At 40.1% G+C, this 22534-nt stretch overlaps 1 protein-coding gene across 1 annotated transcript; it reads right to left on the bottom strand.

Moving 5' to 3' along the window:
• Nucleotides 1-5433: 5433 nt before the first annotated feature.
• LOC137271845 (ankyrin repeat domain-containing protein 50-like) lies at nucleotides 5434-15622 on the bottom strand. Its single transcript, XM_067804238.1, has 6 exons — nucleotides 15358-15622; nucleotides 10809-10814; nucleotides 9838-9851; nucleotides 7522-7606; nucleotides 6633-7031; nucleotides 5434-6431 (listed from the first exon to the last, which is right to left on the bottom strand). Exons 1-6 carry the CDS (start codon nucleotides 15620-15622, stop codon nucleotides 5434-5436), a joined length of 1767 nt encoding a protein of 588 aa, XP_067660339.1.
• Between the last annotated feature and the right edge of the window lie 6912 nt (nucleotides 15623-22534).

Below are 22534 nucleotides of genomic sequence, written 5' to 3'. Positions count from 1 at the left end.
TATAAACAAGCGGATCTCCAGCTTGCAGCACCAAGGATACCCGGATGATATACTCCAGCAGAAGAATTATAAATAATTAGTCTACCAGATTGGCCCATGAGCCATCGCCTTCTGGCACAAGACTCTAGGCAAAGTTCATATAATCATAATTCACAATCGAAAAAGATCACAAGTAGTGCCAAGACTAAAATACACAACAATTCAAAATCAAATTTGTGCACTGACACATGTACAGTCCATGCACAGGGCTTGGCATGACCAGCCGATTGGTTGAATCGGGCCAATTCAACCACCCGTCTAGGTGAAGTAAGTGCCGAAGTGGTGTGTTGGGCAAATGAAACGCAGTTAAAAGCCCATCTGCCCTCATCCACCAGGATCCCGTCCTCCACCGACACGGGACGCAACCCACGGCAAACAGGTTGCCCAATTTAGTCGCCTCTTACGACAAGCAATGGGGTGCTGTGGACACATTCTGTCCCGGGTCCACACGGGAGAAGAGCACTTAGTGTTACCCAGCACCCACCACGAGGAGGTGGCTCTTCATGGGTGCCATCAAGTTTAGAACGGACCAGTGATCGATATAGGTGTAAGAGGGTTGTTTGACCCCCTCCCAACTTGGAGTTGGAAACAACTTTCAACAAGTCAAGAGCCTTCAGGCATTTAGTTTTAAGGGACTTGATATGAGGCAGAAACGTTAAATGGGAGTCAAATATTAGGCCCAAGAACTTGGCCTCCTTTACAACTTTGATGGGAGTGCCATCTAGAGATAGTTCAGGATTGGTATGGTGATCTACCTTCAGTTGTCGGTTGTCTATAGTCTGTTTTTATATTGTATCGTCCTCTATAGTTGAATTGTTTTAGATTTCATTACTAGTTTTAAATATCTGCCTGTGATAGTCTAGTTGCTTTACTGTCCTTCGTTGACAGATTTTTTACCATTCTCTATTATGTATGACATTAATGGTTCTCTTCACGATATGGCTGAAATATTGCCAATGTGACGTTAAATGTTAACTCACTCACTCACTACAGTACCTCTGCTACCTGCATGGTCCCTAGCTGGATTGACACCATCCCCTCAGCTGCTGACGACTGTATGCAAGATTAGCCACAAATTAAAATGATATTCTACCGATAAAAAGTGGAAGATCAAACCTGACTTCAACTGTTTTGGGACTTACGTGCCCTCTCAGGAGGACAATCATTTTACGGTATTTCAGGCCCCTTCGAGGATACAGCCACTAACAATCATAGTTCCTAATTCAACTTCCAATCATAAAATCTATCTATTTACAAGCCATGCAACAAATCTAATTCATTTTAGAACGCAATGATTAAATGATAACTAACATTACTAAAAAGATCCATCATAGTTCGTGAATTAAAATAGTTATCCCTTGCGATGGAATATTCAACACAGTCAAGCAAAACATGCTTGACTCTGATTCTTTCAGCACAAGGGATACAAAACGGAGGATCGTCACCTTTAAGCAAATATTCGTGAGTATACCTCGTATGGCCAATGCGACATCGTCGCATAATGACCTCCTCAAATCTGATTCCAAACGCACTAAGTGATCGACAGTACTTCTGTTTTTACGGAAACCGGACTGGATATCTGTGATAAGATTATTTGTTTCCAAGTACCAAGTCGATTATTTATCATGCGTTCCATAATGTCTTGCAAACACAGCTTGTTAATGAAATCGGACGATAATTGGATGGATCCGTGTGATCGCGTCCAGGTTTAGATATTGGTACTACTATGGCGTCACGCCATGAAGAAGGAAATTTCAAGGAAGTCCAAATATCATCAAAAATGTATAAGAGCGTCTCTAAACAGGATTCTGGTAAGTGCTTCAGTAGTTGATATTGTGTGTTATCAGCTCCTGTAGCAGTGTCAGGAGCTTGATCAAGAGCAGTATGGAGTTCATGAACAGAAAACGTTTCACTGTAATCTTCCCCATTATCAGAATTGAAATTAATAGTTTTCTTTGTTGTTTTTGATATTGCTGAAATCTAGGTACATACTTCGAAGAGGAAGAATGTTTAAAGGTACCCCGGGATTTAGCATTTAAAATTTTGAATTTATTTAAATTATGCACCATGGGATGGTGACAGAAATAATTCTCTGCTTTTTTCCTTGCCTTCCCAGCTTGTTTGCATTCATCGCTGAACCATGGTTTTCGAATATGTGGAGCTGCAGAGGACTTTGGTATACACTCATCAGCTATGGAATTCAGTTGACCAGAAAAAAAACATTTGATAGCATCAGGAACATCTATAAAATATTCCGGTTGAAGCTTGACAGCACACAGCGTTTCCTATAAAGGCCAGTTAGCCTTTTCAGTATCCCATCTTGATGATGGAGGCGCTGACCATTCAAATTCATTTAGTAAGTTGGTGTCAGTTACTGACAAATCAAGAGCTGAATATGTTCCTATGCCAGGATGTAAATATGTATTTGTATCATCAGTATATATACACAAATTATTATTTGTAAAGAAATCCTCCAGAACCTAACCTTTTGTGTTTGTGGTCACACCACCCCAAAGTGGGTTGTGCCGATTTAGATCACCCTTGAGTATATATGGTTTGGGTAATTGATCGTAGAGGGTTTGTAGATCAGCCTCATCAGTTGATGAAGGTGGAATGTACAGTCAACACAAAATAAGCGTAACGTTCAAAGTAATTCGCACTGCACCTGCTTGAAAATTAGTTTTGAGTGTCACTGGGCTATGGATAACATCATGCCTTACAAGGATTGACGATCCTCCTGTGGCTCTATCACCCGATGGAGAAAAATAATGAGATGCATTATAGTGACGGAGATTAAAAGTATCCATCTGCTTTAAATACGTTTTTTGCAAACAGAATGCTGCAGGTTTTAAGTCTCGGATTAACAGGTGTAGTTCATTCACATTTGTCTTCAGGCCTCTAAAGTTCCATTGAATAGTATGTGAAGAAACTATTTCTTCAGAGGGTTTATTAGGGATCTACCCCTTGCTTTCCTTGAGGGCGTCAAGCTATGTGCCCTAATATGGATGTTTTCGGACACACCCATGTCCTCTAAAAATCCGAACTTATTATTAAGTTGGATTTTGTCATTCGAACCCGCTCCGCTACTTTGACATTGTCTGGTTTTGATTTTAGTTTTAGTAAGATCTTTCCCATTATTTTGAGACTGATGTTTCGCTGTGGATTGTGATGATGATGACGATGACTGTTCTGGAGATGTCCGTGACTTGTGTTGGAAGGGATTCACCAGTCTAAGTGGACTAATTGGGTGAGTATACCACCCATGTCAGATCAGTTTGGCACAGTGTTGATGAAGTGGACACAGCTGTTTTGTGGGTGATAGTGGAGGGTACTCTCGTAATTGAGGCATAAGATCTAACTGTGTCTGGTGTGGAAACAAGAAGTTTCCTAGCTTAAGCAAAACTGATATTCTGTGTAAATTTAATATTGTTAATCTCAATTTGTTCCTTCCAGATTGGACATTGTTTAGAGCAGTTGACGCATTTTTAATAGTGTTATTGCAGTCTTCAGTAACATGAGTTTTCTCACTACAATGAGCGCATGTTACTGAGTTAGTACAGGTAGGGACATCGTGCCTGTACCTTTGACATTTGAAGCATCTCAGTGGATTAGGGATATAAGTATCAACACTGATATTACAATATCCTGCTCTTACTGTTTTTGGAATACTTGGAGAAGAGAAGTGGAAGTGTTAGTTGGTTTTGTTTCTCAGTTTATCCGAGTAGTAAATCTTTTAACAAAAGTCACATACAGATACAATATCAAGTTCAGTCATATCAGCGAACAATTGATCTCGGTCTCTGACAATCCCTTTGCTCATGTTCAGAATTGTGTGGAGTAACTGAAACCTCAGCTCAAACAAACAGTTCAGTTGGCAACGGGTTAGTTGATTGCTGTTTCCTGCTACATTCTACAAGTAGCGAACCTGAACGTAGAAGCTGATATTTCTTACCTCCCTTGCAATACCATGTCTACTTTTGATACCGCAAACGGGTTTAATTTGATAGGTGACTTAGAGTCTCGATCACTAGAAATCGGTTTAGATGGTCGTAGTTCATCACCATCATTGTCGGGTTGACGTTTGTTTCTTTTAATGGGGGTTGAGCAAGCCATAGTTAGTTTAATATGGTTCATCATCCAAAGGGCCAAAGTGGTGTGTTGAGCAATAGGAACACTGGTCCTGCTCCCATGCCCTCAACCACCAGGATCCCTTTCTTCACCGACACAGGGCCGTAACCCACGGCAAACAGGTTGGTGGACCAAATACACCCCCACCCCCACCCCCACCCCACGAGGAGGTGGCTCGCCACGGGTGCCAAACACTAAGGAAAGACATGTTGATGCAGATACTGATAATTCTTTGGATGAGGGCATACATTTCAATTGGATAACAAACACTTTCTCCCAGTGCAGTTTTACCTGATGCCCTAGAGCCAATCTGTAATACCTATTTACAAATCTTGGATGAACCCTTTCAATTGGTTTAAGTTTTTCCCATTCCCAAAGCTCCCAAAGCTCTGTACAATATAAGTATAGACTTAATCTTGCCATGAAATAGCTTGAATGCTGCGTCAGCTGGGAGATTTTGTACTTTGTTGATAAAGTGTTTGACTGGGTAAAGGGACTTTTCTGCTTCTTGGGAAAGTGTCTCAAATGCTTTTGCTGTTTCTACAAGAGAATATATACAGGAGAGATAGTTATAATAAGATGTGGTTTCAATGCGTTGTGCATTAATAAACCATTTTTTATATTTCGATACAACGCCTCCCTTCTCAAAAACACCTTTATTTTTATTTTTGTTTATTGTTAATCCCCATTATGTACCATACCACTAATACCTCATTGCAACAGCAAATAGAGCAGTTTACTCCTGTTCACAGAATCAAACGCGTTTTGGAAGTTAAATTTACCCCGCATTTTTTCTAATATATTTATGAATAATTGAATGTAAGATAAACGTGATGTCACTGGTGGCTTCAGTATAGCCTGGCCAAATATAGCATTAACCTAAGCAATGCTGAGTGGACTTCACCTGGTATTGTCAAAACGAAGTATAACGTAACGAGTTACATTACATCGATTACCATATCAGCCAGAATGAACAAATGATTATATCGAATCTCTGTAACAACCTGGGGAAGCTACGTGCCTGTATTTTTAACAAATAAATACTCTCCAATCTATCTTTGGAGTGTATTCAACACGTTAGTGCCTATTAAATACGAGCACATTGAGCCAGTATGTCTCCTTGTCCCTGGTATGTCACTTTGTCATCATCAGAGTTTTGTTCCAGGCCTCGATATCCACAATCCCATAGCGCAAAATACATTCATTATGTCCACATTTCCTTCTCGACAAGTCATGAAGGAAGTTGGCATCTCTTTAAGCCACTAGTTACACATCTGCTCCTTTACTAACGAGAAACTCCACCACTTTCTTATGTCCATTTTTCGCTGCCTCCATCACTGGTGTCCTCTTCTTCCATCCTCTACTGTTGATGTCCACCTTGTTCTGTGAAACAATATACTTTACCACTTCCAGATGCCCCCCTTCACATGCCAAATGAAGGATGTTGCCACCACCGTAATATACAAGTGACAGATCACCTCCATGCTCCACGAGAAACTCCACCACGTTCTTATGTCCATTTGTCGCTGCCTCCATCACTGGTGTCCTCTTCTTCCATCCTCTACTGTTGATGTCCACTTTGTTCTGGGAGACAATATACTTCACCACTTCCAGATGCCCCCCTTCACATGCCAAATGAAGGATGTTGCCACCACCGTAATATACAAGTGACAGATCACCTCCATGCTCCACGAGAAACTCCACCACTTTCTTATGTCCATTTGTCGCTGCCTCCATCACTGGTGTCCTCTTCTTCCATCCTCTACTGTTGATGGCCACCTTGTTCTGTGAAACAATATACTTCACCACTTCCAGATGCCCCCCTCTACATGCCAAATGAAGGATGTTGACACCACTGTAACCTACAAGTGACAGATCACCTCCATGCTCCACGAGAAACTCCACCACTTTCTTATGTCCATTTTTCGCTGCCTCCATCACTGGTGTCCTCTTCTTCCATCCTCTACTGTTGATGGCCACCTTGTTCTGTGAGACAATATACTTCACCACTTCCAGATGCCCCCCTCTACATGCCAAATGAAGGATGTTGACACCACTGTAACCTACAAGTGACAGATCACCTCCATGCTCCACGAGAAACTCCACCACTTTCTTATGTCCATTTTTCGCTGCCTCCATCACTGGTGTCCTCTTCTTCCATCCTCTACTGTTGATGTCCACCTTGTTCTGTGAGACAATATACTTCACCACTTCCAGATGTCCCCTCTCACATGCCAAATGAAGGATGTTGTTCCTACCGTCATGTACGAATGATAGATAACTTCCATGTTCCACGAGAAACTCCACCACGTCCTTTCTCCCCATTTCTGCTGCCTCCATCACTGGTGTCCTCTTCTTCCATCCTCTGCTGTTTATGTCCACCTTGTTCTGTGACACTATATACTTCACCACGTCCAGATGCCCTCCCCTACAGGCACAATGAAGTATGTTGTTACGTTGTTCATCCACAAGGGACATGTTAGCTCCTTCATTCAAAAGTAACTCTACCACTTCTTCATGTCCGTTCTCTGCTGCCAGCATCATAGGTGTTCGTTTGCACTGTGCTATATCATCGATGTAGGTCATGTCCCGTGAGAGGATATATTTCACCACATCTCTATCTCCTCCCAGACAGGCTAAATGAAGGATGTTGATACCAAATTTATCAATCAGTTTCACATTGGCTCCTTTTGTCACAAGTAACTCAACCACTTCTCTATGTCCTTTAAGGGCCGCCAACATCACGGGGGTTCTACCAATCCACTTTTGACAGTCAATGTTGGCCCGTCTCTGCGACAAGATGGCGTTCACCCTTGAGAGGTCCCCGATCTTTGAGGCGTTGTGGAGATCACACAGTGGTGGAGCTATAACGCAATGTTCATATCTGTATATATTTTAGACAGCGACTAGGAAGGAACAATTTTGACACCTTAGGGCATCTAATACTGGCGGAAACCCTTATCACTAGTAACAGTCCATACTCTCTCAATCACAACGCAAGCAGTCTATACAACTGTATACACCCCTTTCTCATTACTCACATACTATATTCATTTATTTTCAACACTATCAGTCTATACTCATTCCTTTCTCTACAGTAACAGTCCATACCCCTTACCTTCAACACAGATCATCCAATATCAATCCTCCACACATTGGTCGAAACACCGTGCACGTTTATGCAAAAAACACCAACCTTCCAGACTGATATTTTCACATACTTTCACCAACACACTGTTAGAAAAACTGTACACTTGTCTGCTAAGTCCACAAATTATTTCAGACAGACAACTCAAAATCCTTCTTTCCAGTTTTGGAAGAAACATCAAACACGTTTATGCTAATACCACGTACCTTCCAGACAGACCATTTCACATCCTTTTACCACACATTGAGACGTGTCATTGCACACCGTGGATCCACAGATTCCAGTGGTGACCTGAAGAACGAAAGAAAGATGTCTGTCTTTCATGAATATATATCATTAATGCCGATATTTTTCAATGCTCATTTTCAAATATAACATGAGCCTGATGCATGTGTGTCAATATCCTTGATGGGACATTTACAGAAGAAACATAACGTATTCTATGCCTCCATACATAGGTGGTTTAAGATTACCATCGTGTAATGTAATCCTATGTTTTTGTAAATGACTGTGATACTGACACATTTGATACTTCTTGAGAGCGCTGATGAGGCTGTTACCTTTCGCAGTATACATTCTCTTTAACAGCGACATACACGGAACACAGATAAGAAATTTCCAAAATATGAGGTATCAAATAGGGAATATAGAATAATTGGATTTCTGCCTATGTTACGAGAATGTATTTTCTGTAAATTTGTATTATTGATTGAGTGATTATTATTAGGTCACAATGTTTAGAGTTTTGAGTGATAGTTATCATGGATCACATTTCGTATCATAAATGTTAAGCGCTATTAATACTTTGGCAGCAGGTTTTAAGGTAGCAAGGGCACGGGACACACATGGACTAACTGAGAGTACATCAATCTGCCTGTCTCCGCAGCAACGCTTGACCTAAATAATCGCTGCCTCACTGCACGCTGTGTAACATTCAGTATAACTGTTTCTCACTCTCAAACCAAGACTTTGGTGACTTGATATTATATTTGTCACCCATTACTTTAGATGTGACTCAGTTGCACTGTACTAGAAATCTCTATTGTGAATATGTGTATCTTTCTATTGTCAGTGCAATACATTTTATTGAATGTTTCAGACTTGTCTGTGTTATATTTTGCTGGTTCTGGGGGGATGTCTTGTACCTTTGTTTAACCGTAACACCTGATACTAAACTACTCAAAAAAGAAACGCATAGGTAGTATTTTTTTGCGAACGAGTTGGGATCCATTGACATTGAGGACGAATCGCCAAAACGCACCAAAATCTGCTTTCCTCAAAAAATACAATAAATTCTGAACGGGAAGAAATTCATGCGTATGCTTTTGCACGTACATTCCATCAACATTACGGAACACTTAAATAATGAAGGAAAAGCATCATGTTTATCTGTGACAAATGTCCCCAGTATCTGTTTGTCAGTAAAACAGCGAGGCAAATCGGTCTCATAATGGACAGGCGCTAGCGTTATCGTGCAAGTTTTTCCGCAAGACGATACATCCACTAAACGATCCAGTTTTGTACATTTTGAAGTTTTGCACATGTTCAAAGGATATCGTGCTGGCGATGTTCACATTCTGTTTTACACAAGTATTACTGATTGTTCAAAAGTTGCAAACGATATAAGGAATAAGAAAAGAAAAATACTTATGTGTTGTCATATATGTTTAAAAAATAATGTCTCTTTACCAAGGGCACTCATGAAGAGCCACCTCCTCGTGGCGGGTGCTGGGTAACACTAAGTGCTCTTCTCCCGTGTGGACCCGGGACAGAATGTGTGAACAGCACCCCATTGCTTGTCGTAAGAGGCGACTAAATTGGGCAACCTGTTTGCCGTGGGTTGCGTCCCGTGTCGGTGGAGGACGGGATCCTGGTGGTTGAGGGCAGATGGGCTTTTAACTGCATTTCATTTGCCCAACACACCACTTCGGCACTTACTTCACCTAGACGGATGGTTGAATTGGCCCGATTCAACCAATCGGCTGGTCATGCCAAGCCCTGTGCATGGACTGTACATGTGTCATTGCACAGATTTGATTTGGAATTGTTTTGAATTTCGGCTTTGGCACTACTTGTGATCTGTATTTTTTTCGATTGTTAATTCTAATATGAACTTTGCCTAGAGTCTTATGCCAGAAGGCGATGGCTCATGGGCCAGTCTGGTAGTTTAATTATTTATAATTCTTCTACTGGAGTATATCATCCGGGTATCCTTGGTGCTGCAAGCTGGAAGCCCGCTTGCTTTAGCTTTGTCCTTGTGATACACCGTGGTGGGTGGGGAGCTCGGATGATGAACCATTTGACACCAACCATGGCTAATGAAGTACCCAACAGAAAAACAAAACGTCCACTTGAAATTGATCCTGCTGATACTGACCACAGACCGTCTATATCGTTTGAGTATTGGCCACGTTTCCTTGTTATTGAGACTCCGGACAAGACACCATTAAAGCTGAACTCTTTCGCAGTATCTAAAGGTATTCAAGGTATTGCTTGGGATGTTAAGAACATTCGGCGCTTACGTTCGGGTGCGATACTAGTTGAGTTCAGCAAGAAACAGCAAGCATCCACTCTGATGAGTATTGAATCTTTTGTGGGCATTCTGTTCACGGTCTCTGCTCACAAGACCTTGAACACTAGTAAAGGTATCATCAGAGATCGTGATCGATTGTTTGCTGATATGTAAGAAACAAACATTGCATCAGAAATGAAAGATCAAGGTGTGCTGTATGTGAAGCGCTTTTCAACTCGAAAAAACAATGAAACATTCCAAACTAATACCTATCTGTTTACTTTTTCATGTCCAAATGCTCCTAAATCAGTGAAGGCAGGCTATTGTAACATACAAGTTGATACCTACATCCCCAACCCGCTCAAGTGTTTTAAATGCCAGAAATGTGGACATAGCGTGAATACTTGCACATTGTCTGTTGTGTGTGCTCACTGTGGTGAGAAAACACACACAACAGAAGATTGTGACAGTGATTTTAAAAACTGCACCAACTGTTCAGGCGACCATTCATCTTCTTCGTGTCATATTTGGAAACAACCAATGGAGATAAACAGAATAAAGTTTACGCAAAATATCTCCTTTTCTGAGGCAAAAAAAGTGGTAAAGAGGTCTGATCTTCCGGAAACTTATGCTACAGTAGCAAAAACATCATCAGAGTCTACCTCTAAATTAACAAAATCATCCACAGGATGCCAGACTACCTTGACTTGGATAAATTGCGATTCTCCACAGCTTTTGTACCCTGCTATTTCATCTCAGACTGAGGAATCACTTCCTAGTACATCAAAGTCGTCTTCTGATCACAAATCATCATCATCTCACTCGTCACACTCAAAGTCTCAATCGACAGCTGATAGTCATCAAACTGTGAAAAGTAAACCGAAGCCTAAGCCTGATGCTTCAAAACAACAAAGTGGCAGAGCTCCTAAAGGGTCACAAAATAAAATTCAGTTGTTTAATAAATATGGGTCTCTTGAAGACATGGACGTTTCTCAAAACGTCCATTCTAGGGCACATAGCTCGTCGCCCTCCAAAAGAGTGCGTGGTAGATCCCCAATAAATCCCCCCAAAAGACAGTTTATTCCATTAATATTGTACAGTGGAACTTCAGAGGATTGAGGACTAATTTACCTGAATCACAGCTATTAGTCCAAGATTTTACACCTTCAGCGATATGTGTCCAAGAGACATATTTAAAACAAACAGATACATTTGACCATCGTCATTTTAATGCATATAATTGTTTTTCACCTCCGGGTGATAGGGCCACTGGCGGATCATCCATTCTAGTCAAACAAAACGTTATTCAAAGCCCTGTTCCACTTAATACTAATATGCAGGCTGTTGCAGTGAGAATTACTTTACATGTAGCGTTTACACTATGCTCTCTTTATATTTCGCCGTCTTCGACGTTTGCTAAAACTGATCTTCAAGCTCTATATGACCAACTCCCGAAGCCCTGCATAATAATGGGAGATTTAAATGGGCACAACCCACTCTGGGGTAGTGTAACTACAAACACTAAAGATAAATTGTTGGAAGACTTTTGTTCTGACAATGATTTATGTATTTATAATGATGGTTCCAACACATATTTACACCCTAGGACAGGGACCTATTCTGCTCTTGACTTGTCATTGACAAATTCAGAACTACTAAATGAATTCGAATGGTCAGTCCACTATGACCTCTGTGGAAGTGACCATTTTCCTACTATACTAAAATCTGTAACTCCATCCCATGTTCCTCCTCATCAAGGCGACATTTTAAAAAGGCTAACTGGGCTTTATATGAGACACTTTGTGCGGAGAAACGTAAACCTGAACGTTTTATTGACGTTCCTGATTCTATTACATGTTTTTCTGATGAATTGAATTCCATAGCTGATGAGTGTATAACAAAGTCCTCTGCAGTTCCACATATTCGAAAACCATGGTTCAGTGATGAATGCCATCCTGAGGTGCATAATTTAAATAAATTTAAAATTTTAAATGCTAAAGCACGGCGTACTTTTAAACAGAACAAACGCCAATCTTGGCAGAATTATATATCTAAAATAAATTCTCGGACACCCATGTCCAAGGTATGGAACACGGTCCAGAAAATTAATGATAAAGGTACTAAATCTAGTGTCCATCATCTTAAACATGGAGATCAATTACTTACTGATAAATCAGATATTGCAAATAAACTGGGCGAAACTCTCGCTAAACATTCTTCCTCTTCTAATTATGTACCAAAATTTCAGCAATATAAAAATCAACAAGGACAGAAAGCTATTAATTTCAATTCTGATAATGGGGAAGATTATAAAGAAACGTTTTCTATTCATGGACTCCATACTGCTCTTGATCGAGCTCATGATACTGCTACAGGAGTTGATAACACATATTATCAACTACTGAGGCACTTACCAGAATCCTGTTTAGAGACGCCCTTATCCATTTTTGATGATATTTGGACTTCCTTGAAATTTCCTTCTTCATGGCGTGATGCCATAGTAGTACCAGTACCTAAACCTGGACGCGATCACACGGATCCATCCAATTATCGTCCGATTTCATTAACAAGCTGTGTTTGAAAGACCATGGAACGCATGGTAAGTAATCGACTTGTTTGGTACTTGGAAACAAATGAGCTTATCACAGATATACAAAGTGGTTTCCGTAAAAACAGAAGTACTGTCGATCACTTAGTGCGTTTGGAATCATTTGTGAAAAATGGGCTGATAAACAACATGTTGTGTCAATCTTTTTTGATCTTGAGAAGGCATATGAGACTACTTGGAAATATGGTATTTTAAGAGATTTACATGACTTCGGGTTGTGAGGTCGTTTGCCTCAATTTATAGCCAAGTTTTTAAATAACAGACAATTCCAGGTCCGTGTGGGTTTTACCCTGTGTGATCATTACAATCAGGATCAGGTTGTTCCACAAGGCAGTAGTTTGTCTGTCATACTTTTTAGCATAAAGATAAATAGTTTATCTAAAGTTTTAAACGATTCAATTGATGGATCGTCATTTGTGGATGATTTTAATATTTCTTGTCGTGGTAAAAATATGCATACCATTGAACGGCAACTGCAGTTGTGTTGAAACAAGATTAATAGATGGTGTCTTGAAGACTGCTTTAAATTTTCTAAATCAAAAACTAACTGCATACATTTTTGGCCTAAATATAAACGACATAAAGACACTGAACTGTCTCTAGATGGCACGCCCATTAAAGTTGTGAAAGAAGCCAAGATCTGCGTCTAATCATTGACTCACACTTAACGTTTTTACTGCATATTAACTCACTTCAAACTAAATGCCTGAAAGCACCTGACTTATTGAAAGTGGTTTCAAATTCTGAATGGGGAGGGGATCAAGCTACCCTTCTCCATCTCTATCGGTCACTCGTACGTTCTAAACTTGATTATGGCTCCATTGTATACGGTGGAGCCTGCAAAAGCAGCCTCAACCTTCTTGATTCTGTCCACCACCAAGGTTTAAGACTTTGTCTTGAGTCTTTCCGAACTTCACATATTGACAGTCTTTGCGTTGAGGTCGATGAACCATATCTTGCACAACGCGTATCAAATTATCTTTACAATATATCACAAAACTATACTCTAACAAATCTAACCCTGCATATAACTTTGTCTTCAATCCTCTTTATGAGGATTTGTACAGCAAAAAGTCTTCTCTTGTTCCACCTCTTGGGCTCAGAATAAAGCCGTTTATTGCTGCTGTTGGTATTGAGCTGGACAATATAGCTCCTTTCCGTCTTCTTTTCTCTCCCCTTTGGCAGTTGGTTAGGCCACAGCTTGACCTAACATTAACTACATTTAAAAAATCAGAAACGAATGAATTACAATATAAACAAGAATATAATCAATTAAAACATAAATATAGCAATTATAAATCCTTATTTACAGATGGGTCCAAGGACGGTGGTGCAATTGCTTGTGCAACTGTCATTGGATCCAGAACAATATCTTCTAGATTGCCGGTTATGAGTTCTATTTTTACAGCAGAAGTTAATGCCATATTAACAGTTCTTAAATGTATTCAGAGACACCCTAAACGTAAACAATATATAATCTATTCCGATTCTCTTTCTTGCCTTCAGGCTATTAAAATATTTCTTGGAAACATCCACTTTAATAGAAATTATTAAATTGTATAATGATCCTGCCACTAGCCAATATGACGTTGTCTTCTGTTGGTTACCCAGCCATGTAGGAATCTCTGGAAACACATTGGCTGACCTTGCTTCTACGACATCGTCTTTTGTTGGTTACCCAGTCACGAAGGTATTTCTGGGAATGTGATGGCCGATCTTGCTGCTAAAGCAGCACTCAACAAATCTGTGACACCACTTCTTATTCCTTATAGTGATTACAAAGCCACCATTAGATCTTATATCCGTGATATGATGCAAAAGACGTGGGACACCCAAGTGGGTATCAATAAATTACATGAGATAAAACCTTACATTGGTTATACCCACTTGGGTTGTCAGTTCAGAATTGAAGAGGTTATTTTACGACGATGTCGTATTGGCCACACTAGATATACTCATGTGTACCTGTTAAAAGGTGAGGATCCTCCATTTTGTATCCCGTGTGATGAGAGAGTCACGATCAAGCATATTCTGCTTGACTGTGTTGAATTCTTCACCACAAGGGATAAGTATTTTACAGTTAAAACAATTAAGGATCTTTTTTTACCAGCGTTAATTCTCATTTAATTATAGGTTTTTGGTTTAATTTTGGTTGAGATATTGCCGATATGACGTAAAATATTAACTCACTCACTCTTTACCAAGGCATGAGAAACAGGTTTGGGTTCGATTGAATCATCAGTGAACTTTGATCAATTTACACGGATCTCTACATATATATAAAATCACGGACACAGACCTATGTCCCACACCTGTACACATTTACACACAATGGCACATACCTAACTACATGGATACATATATACAGACACTGCTACACATCTACAAAAAACGAACATATATACACACGGACACATATATATACACACTGACACACATCTTCACACACGGACGCATATCTACATCTACACATACACAGTGGCATCATTATATATACTGATACCTTTACAAAGAGAGATATCTACGCACACTGACATATATCTACACAAAGTAACACACACCCAAACACTGACATATCTACACACAAGAACATACATCCACACACACTGACACATACACACTGACACATATCTAAAAAGCACGTATGTATGCACATGCCTGTACACAGGCACCTTTACAAACAGTGACACATATCTGTACACAGACACGTATGTACACACATGTAAACACAGTGACATTGTACACTGGCGTCTTTACAAGCAGTGAGACACATCTGCACACAATGATACTCGTCTTAATACGCTGACACGCATCTACATTCTGACACACATCTACATAAGCTGGCACATATCTACGCACACTGACAAAACCTATAGGCATCTATACTCATTCATATGACACAAACATAACTTACAATGAGATGACCGTTGGTAACAGCATTGTATTCTTTCGTCTTCTCAGTCTCATCACGTAACCGACATGAGGCAAAAACAAAGCAGTCCTTGACACAGGCAAGCTGGCAAAATTTCATGTCAATGTTTCTAAAAACTACAGATCTGTCCTTCAGTTTCTCTGTCAATTGAAGGTCGCATTCCTTTGATTTTATCGTGTCGCATATAAAAAGTACACTCATGACATAAACAGTTCCTGATAAAGCCGTCTGAAGACGGCTGTTTGAACACATCATCGTCTAGATGTTGAAGACTACAAGCAGACTACAAGCTGCAAGATAGGTTTTACAAATCACTGCAGGTAATATGATCGTTGAATCTAAACCACTGTTTCCACAACATGTTAAAATGTTTCTGACATGAGAAATCGAGATACTGTCAACCATCCGCCATTAGCAAAACTGTCTCATATCATGTCTCCCATTACCGCGTGTGTGAGGAAAACGTCAAATAGAAATATGCAAAATCGCAAAAGAAACGTCACGCCGATTTAGGTTCCATAAACGCAAACGTGCAATCCACTCTCATTAAGAATCAAAACGGAGGATTCAGTTTAAACTTGACAATTATGCTAAACACATTTTTGCGAATGACATTTAGAGTTTACGCATACAAAATCAGAAAAAATGTACCATAAAGATATCTCAAAGTCAGTATCGTGTGTGGCTCCCACTGGTTTATTGATGATAGCACCCGTGGCGAGTCACCTCCTCGTGGTGGGTGCTGGTTAACGATAAGTGCTCGCCAACCCAACGTGTGGATCCGGGGGCATATTTGCTCCACCAACCCGTTTACCGTGGGTTGCGGCCCTGTGTCGGTGGAGGAGGGGATCCTGGTGGGTTAAGGCAACAGGGGCCTGGAACCGTGTTCCTGTTGCTCAACACACCACTTTGGCCCTGATTTCACCTAGACGGGTGGTAGAGCTGGCCCGATTCTATCAATCGGCTAGTCACGCCAAGCCCTGTGCATGGTGATTATTTTGTGCACATTTTTGTAACTGGGTCTTGGACATTTCGATTTTCCATGCAAAATTATATGTATAATAACTTGTCTAGATATAAGATCTAACTGTAGCTTTGTAATCTGAATATGGAATAAGAAGAGGAGTCACAGATTTGTTGAGTGCTGCCTTGGCAGCAAGATCAGCCAGTGTATTCCTTGAAATACCTACGTGGCTGGGTAACCAACAAAAGGCGATGTCGTATTGGCCAGTAGCAAGATTATTATACAATTCAATAATGTCAAAAGTGGATGTTTACAAGATATAGTTTTAATAGCCTGAAGACAAGAAAGAGAATCGGAATAGATTATATATTGTTTACGTTTAGGGTGTCTTTGAAAATATCTGATCGCTGTGAATGTGGCGTTTGCTTCTGCAGTAAAAAGAGAGCTGTTATCTGGAATTCTAGAAGATATTGTTATGGATCCAATGACAGTGGCACAAGCCACTGCACCACCGTCCTTGGACCCATCTGTAAATAAGGGTTTGTAATTGCTATATTTAGTTTTTAATTGATGATATTGTTGTGTATATTGCAATTCATTAGTTTCTGATTTTTTAAAAGAAGTTAATGTTAGGTCAACTTGTGGCCTAACCAACTGCCAAGGTGGAGAAGAAAGAAGACGGGAGGGAGCTATATTGTCCAGTTCAATGCCGGCAGCAGAAGAAAAGGGTTTAATTCTATGCCCTAGAGGCGGAACAAGAGAAGACTTTTTGTTGTATAAATCCTCATAAAGGGGATAGAAAACACAGTTATATGCAGAGTTAGATTCATTAGAGTATAACTTAGTAATGTACTGTAAAGCTAACTTTATACGGACCTGCTCAAGAGGTGGTTCATCAGCCTCAACATAGAGGCTCTTAATAGGTGAAGTTCTAAAAGACCCACGACAAAGTCTTAGACCTTGATGATGGACAAAATCTAAGTTTTACGTTGCTTTTGCAGGCTCTGCCATAGACGATGGCGCCATAATCAAGTTTAGAACGTACGAGTGATCGATATAGATGGAGAAGGGTAGCTTGATCCCCTCCCCATATAGAATTTCAAACCACTTTCAACAAGTCAAGTGCTTTCAGGCATTTATATTTAAAGGATTTAAGATGCGGTAAAGACGTTAAGTGTGAATCAAAGATTAGACCCAAGAACTTAGCTTCCTTAACACCTTTAATTGGCTTCTCATCTAGAGATAGATGTGGTTTGTTTTTACGACAAATTGTATGCAGTTAGTTTTCGATTTAGAAAATTTAAAGCCGTTTTCAAGACACCATCTATTAATCTTGTTTCAACACAACTGCAGTTGCCGTTCAATGGTATGCATATTTTTACCACGGCAAGAAATATTAAAATCATCAACAAATAACGATCCATCAATTGAATCGTTTAAAACTTTTGATAAACTATTTATCTTTATGCTAAAAAGTATGACAGACAAACTACTGCCTTGTGGAACAACCTGATCCTGATTGTAATGATCAGACAGGGTAGAACCCACGCGGACTTGAAATTGTCTCTTATTTAACAATTTGGCTATGAAGTCAGGCAAACGACCTCCCAAACCGACGCATCTCTTAAAATACCATATTTCCAAGTAGTCTCATATGCCTTCTCAAGATCAAAAAAGATTGACACAACATGTTGTTTATCAGCCCATTTTTCACAAATGATTCTAAACGCACTAAGTGATCGACAGTACTTCTGTTTTTACGGAAACCACTTTGTATATCTGTGATAAACTTATTTGTTTCCAAGTACCAAACAAGTCGATTACTTACCATGCGTTCCATGGTCTTTCAAACACAGCTTGTTAATGAAATCGGACAATAATTGGATGGATCCGTATGATCGCGTCCAGGTTTAGATATTGGTACTACTATGGCATCACGCCATGAAGAAGGAAATTTCAAGGAAGTCCAAATATCATCAAAAATGGATAAGGGCGTCTCTAAACAGGGTTCTGGTAAGTGCTTCAGTAGTTGATAATATGTGTTATCAACTCCTGTAGCAGTATCATGAGCTCGATCAAGAGCAGTATGGAGTCCATGAATAGAAAACGTTTCTTTATAATCTTCCCCATTATCAGAATTGAAATTAATAGCTTTCTGTCCTTGTTGTTTTTTATATTGCTGAAATTTTGGTACATAATTAGAAGAGGAAGAATGTTTAGCGAGTGTTTCACCCAGTTTATTTGCAATATCTGATTTATCTGTAAGTAATTGATCTCCATGTTTAAGATAATGGACACTAGATTTAGTACCTTTACCTTTAATTTTCTGAACCGTGTTCCATACCTTGGACATGGGTGTCCGAGAATTTATCTTAGATACATAATTTTGCCATGATTGGCGTTTGTTCTGTTTAAAAGTACGCCGTGCTTTAGCATTTAAAAATTTAAATTTATATAAATTATGCACCACAGGATGGCGACGGAAATAATGTTCTGCTTTTTCCTTGTCTTCATAGTTCATATCCTGCTATATCACCACAGACTGAGGAATCACTTCCTAGTACCTCAAAGTCTTCTTCTGATCACAAGTCATCATCTCAGTCACATTCAAAGTCTCAATCGACAGCTGATAGTCAACAAACGGTGAAAAGTAAACCGAAACCAAAGCCTGATACTTCTAAACAACAAAGTGGCAGAGCTCCCAAAGGGTCACAGAACAAAATTCAATTGTTCAATAAATACGAGTCTCTTGAAGACATGGACGTTTCTGAAAACGTCCATTCTAGGGCACATAGCTTGTCGCCCTCCAAAAGAGTCCGGGGTAGATCCCCAATAAATCCCCCCAAAAGATAGTTTATTCCAATAATATTGTACAGTGGAACTGCAGAGGATTGAGGACTAATTTACATGAATTACAGCTATTAGTCCAAGATTTTACACCTTCAGCGATGTCTCCAAGAGACATATTTAAAACAAACAGATACATTTGAATTTCGTCATTTTAATGCATATCATTGTTTTTCACCTCCGGGTGATAGGGCCACTGGCAGATCATCCATTCTAGTCGGCACCCGTGGCGAGCCACCTCCTCGTGGTGGGTGCTGGGTAACGCCAACAGCTCGCCAACACCCCCGTTGTGGACCTGGGGGGATATTTGGTCCACCAACCCGTTGGCCGTGGGTTGCGGCCCTGTGTCGGTGGAGGACGGGAGTCTGGGGTTGAGAGCACTGGGTTCCTGTGACCGCGTTCCCTTTGCTCAACACACCCCTTCGACCCTTACTTCACCAAGACGGGTGGTTGAATGGGCCCGGTTCAACCAATCGGCTGGTCACGCCAAGCCCTGAGTGTTACATTTTGTAATGTAAAAATTTGAAAATTTTATCCCTGTAAGTCTTGGCAAATTTTTGTACCCTCATAATTTCAAATATACACTTTCATGTTTTTGCCTAGAGTCCTATGCCAAGAAGGCGGTGGCTCATGGGCCAATCTGGTGGAATGATTAAACTTTAATTTTTCTGCTGGAGTATATCATCCGGGTATCCTTGGTGCTTCAAGCTTGTTTTTAGCATTGTCCTTGTGATACTCCGTGGTGGGTGGGGAGCTCGGATGATGAACCAATAAATACTAACCATGGAATACCAAACCCCTACCAGAAAGACAAAACGTCCACTTGACATTGATCTTGATGATACTGAACACAGATCTACTAAAGCATTTGACTACTGGCCACGCTTTATCGTAACTGAGAAGCTGGATAAGACACCATTGAAATTGAATCCTTTTGCGGTATCCAAGGGAATACAAGGAATTGCGGGTGAAGTCAAAAACATCAGACGCTTGCGTTCAGGGGCTTTACTTGTTGAATGTAGTAAGCAGCAGCAAGCCACGAACCTGATGGCGATTGACTCGTTTGTGACCATTCCTGTGTTGGTCTCAGCACACAGAACTTTCAACACCAGTAAAGGAATAGTGCAAGACCGTGATCACTTGTTTGCTGATATGACAGAATTTGATATCGAGTCAGAGATGAAGGATCAAGGAGTCACTTTTGTTAAGCGATCCAAAACTCGTAGAAATAATGAAACCCTTGAGACAAACACATACCTGTTTTCCGTTTCGTGTCCAATTGCTTCAAAATCAATAAAGGCTGGCTACTGTAACATCAATGTGGATACTTACATTCCTAATCCTATAGATGCTTTAAATGCCAAAGATACGGCCATGGTGTCAATAAATCATCTGTTACATGTGCTCACTGTAGCGAAAAAGACTCACACGACGGAAGACTGCAACAGCACTTTCAAAAAATGTACTAATTGTGAAGGAAATCACTCATCCTTCTCAAAAGAGTGTCCCATGTGGAAACAGCAAATTGAAATCAACAAAATAAAATTTACACAAGACATTAGTTTTGCTGAAGCCAAAAAACAAGTGCAAAAATCTTAAACTTATGCTTCCGTATCTCGATCAACGTCTGATACAGCCAAAATAACCAAAATGTCTATGAGCTGTCAAACCAAATGGACATGGATATATACTGATTCACCTCAGATTCTGTCACTTGAAATATCCACTCAGACTGCGGAAGTACTTCCAGACGCATCCCGTATTCAGGATGCATCTATCTAAGGCATCTAAATCCCACTCACAATCTAAATCTGATTCTCAAACAATTGTGAAAGACATTGCAAAACACCCGGTGCAATCAAGAAATGTATCTTCATCACAAAAATGTCAAAGTGGCAGAGTCTCGAAAGATTCAACAAACAAAATCCAGCTGTTTAACAAATTTGGATCGTTGGAGGACATGGATGTGTCCGAAAATATCCCCCACAGGTCACATAGCTTGTCGCCCTCTAGAAAGGCAAGGGGTAGATCCCCAATAAATCCCCCCAAAAGACCTTTGAGTTACAGCTAATAATCCAAGACTTTACACCTTCAGCGTTATCTCTCCAAGAGACATATTTAAAACAAACAGATACATTTGACCCTCGTCATTTTAATGCATATCATTGTTATTCACCCCCGTAAAGGCCAAGAGCTATTTCTAAGTGGCACCCCTATCAAAGTTGTCAAGGAGGCTAAGTTCTTGGGATTTAGTTTTGATTCACATTTGACCTTTTTGCCCCATATTAAATCCCTAAGAGCCAAATGCTTGAAGGCTCTCCATTTACTAATTGTTGTTTCTAATTCAAAGTGGGGAGGGGATCAGACTACCCTCCTTCACTTATATAGATCACTCGCGCGATCAAAACTTGATTATGGTGGAGCCTGTCAAAGCAACCTAAACATACTTGATTCTGTCCATCAGACTTTGTCTTGGTTGTTTTAGAACCTATCCTATCAACAGTCTTTATGTTGAAGCTGATGAGCCTTCTCTCAGCCAACATCGTTTGGTCTGACAACTCTACCAAAATTCATAAAGGCTGGGTATTGTAACATTGGAGTGGAGGTATATGTATCAAATCCACTCCGGTGTTACAAATGTCAAAAGTTTGGACATGGTGCAAGATCTTGCACAGCTAAATGAGTATGCGCACGCTGCGGTGGAAACCATGAAGGCACTGAATGTACTAATGACATAAAGTGTGCCAACTGCAGTGGTGAGCATATGGCATCATCGAAAACGTGTCCAAAATTTGAGTATGAGAACAAAATCTTAAAAGCTGAAATGCAATAATAATATCTCATGCTTCGAAGCAAAGAAACTGATTCAGGCTCAGTCAAAGTCAGCAACAGTTCCTACCTATTCTGCTACAGTGTCTTCTCCTGTTCCCTCTTCTGTCAAAAAAGCTACCTTCGTTTCAACATCTTGTCAGACAGAAATATCTTGGATGAAGGACTCTCACATAACCTTAGATGATGCGACGCACTCATCACAAGATTGTCAGCGATCATCAGCCTTACAAACTGAGAACAACCAGCCAGGACAAATATCTGATGTTAATTTAACTCCAGATACCAAGAGCGTTGATAAACTCACAAATAAAGAAAAGAAAAAGTTGAGAAGAAAGACCAGAGCCCTTCAGTATGTAGAAGAATCTTCACATTTAACACCTGTGGCGGTTCAAAATCTTTTCAAACTGCTTAACATGGAGATAACTCCGTCACAAATAGTGTGTTGGAGTAGCGCTGCCACGCGCTCACGATCTCCAGTTGAAGCACCTTAAGCAATTCTATGAAATTAATACAATGGAATTGCA

The sequence above is a fragment of the Haliotis asinina genome, chromosome 2, assembly GCF_037392515.1.
Source record: "Haliotis asinina isolate JCU_RB_2024 chromosome 2, JCU_Hal_asi_v2, whole genome shotgun sequence".
NCBI classification, from domain to species: domain Eukaryota; kingdom Metazoa; phylum Mollusca; class Gastropoda; order Lepetellida; family Haliotidae; genus Haliotis; species Haliotis asinina.
The sequence above is the reverse complement of the archived record's forward strand: the minus strand, read 5'-3'. Positions and strand labels throughout refer to the sequence as shown.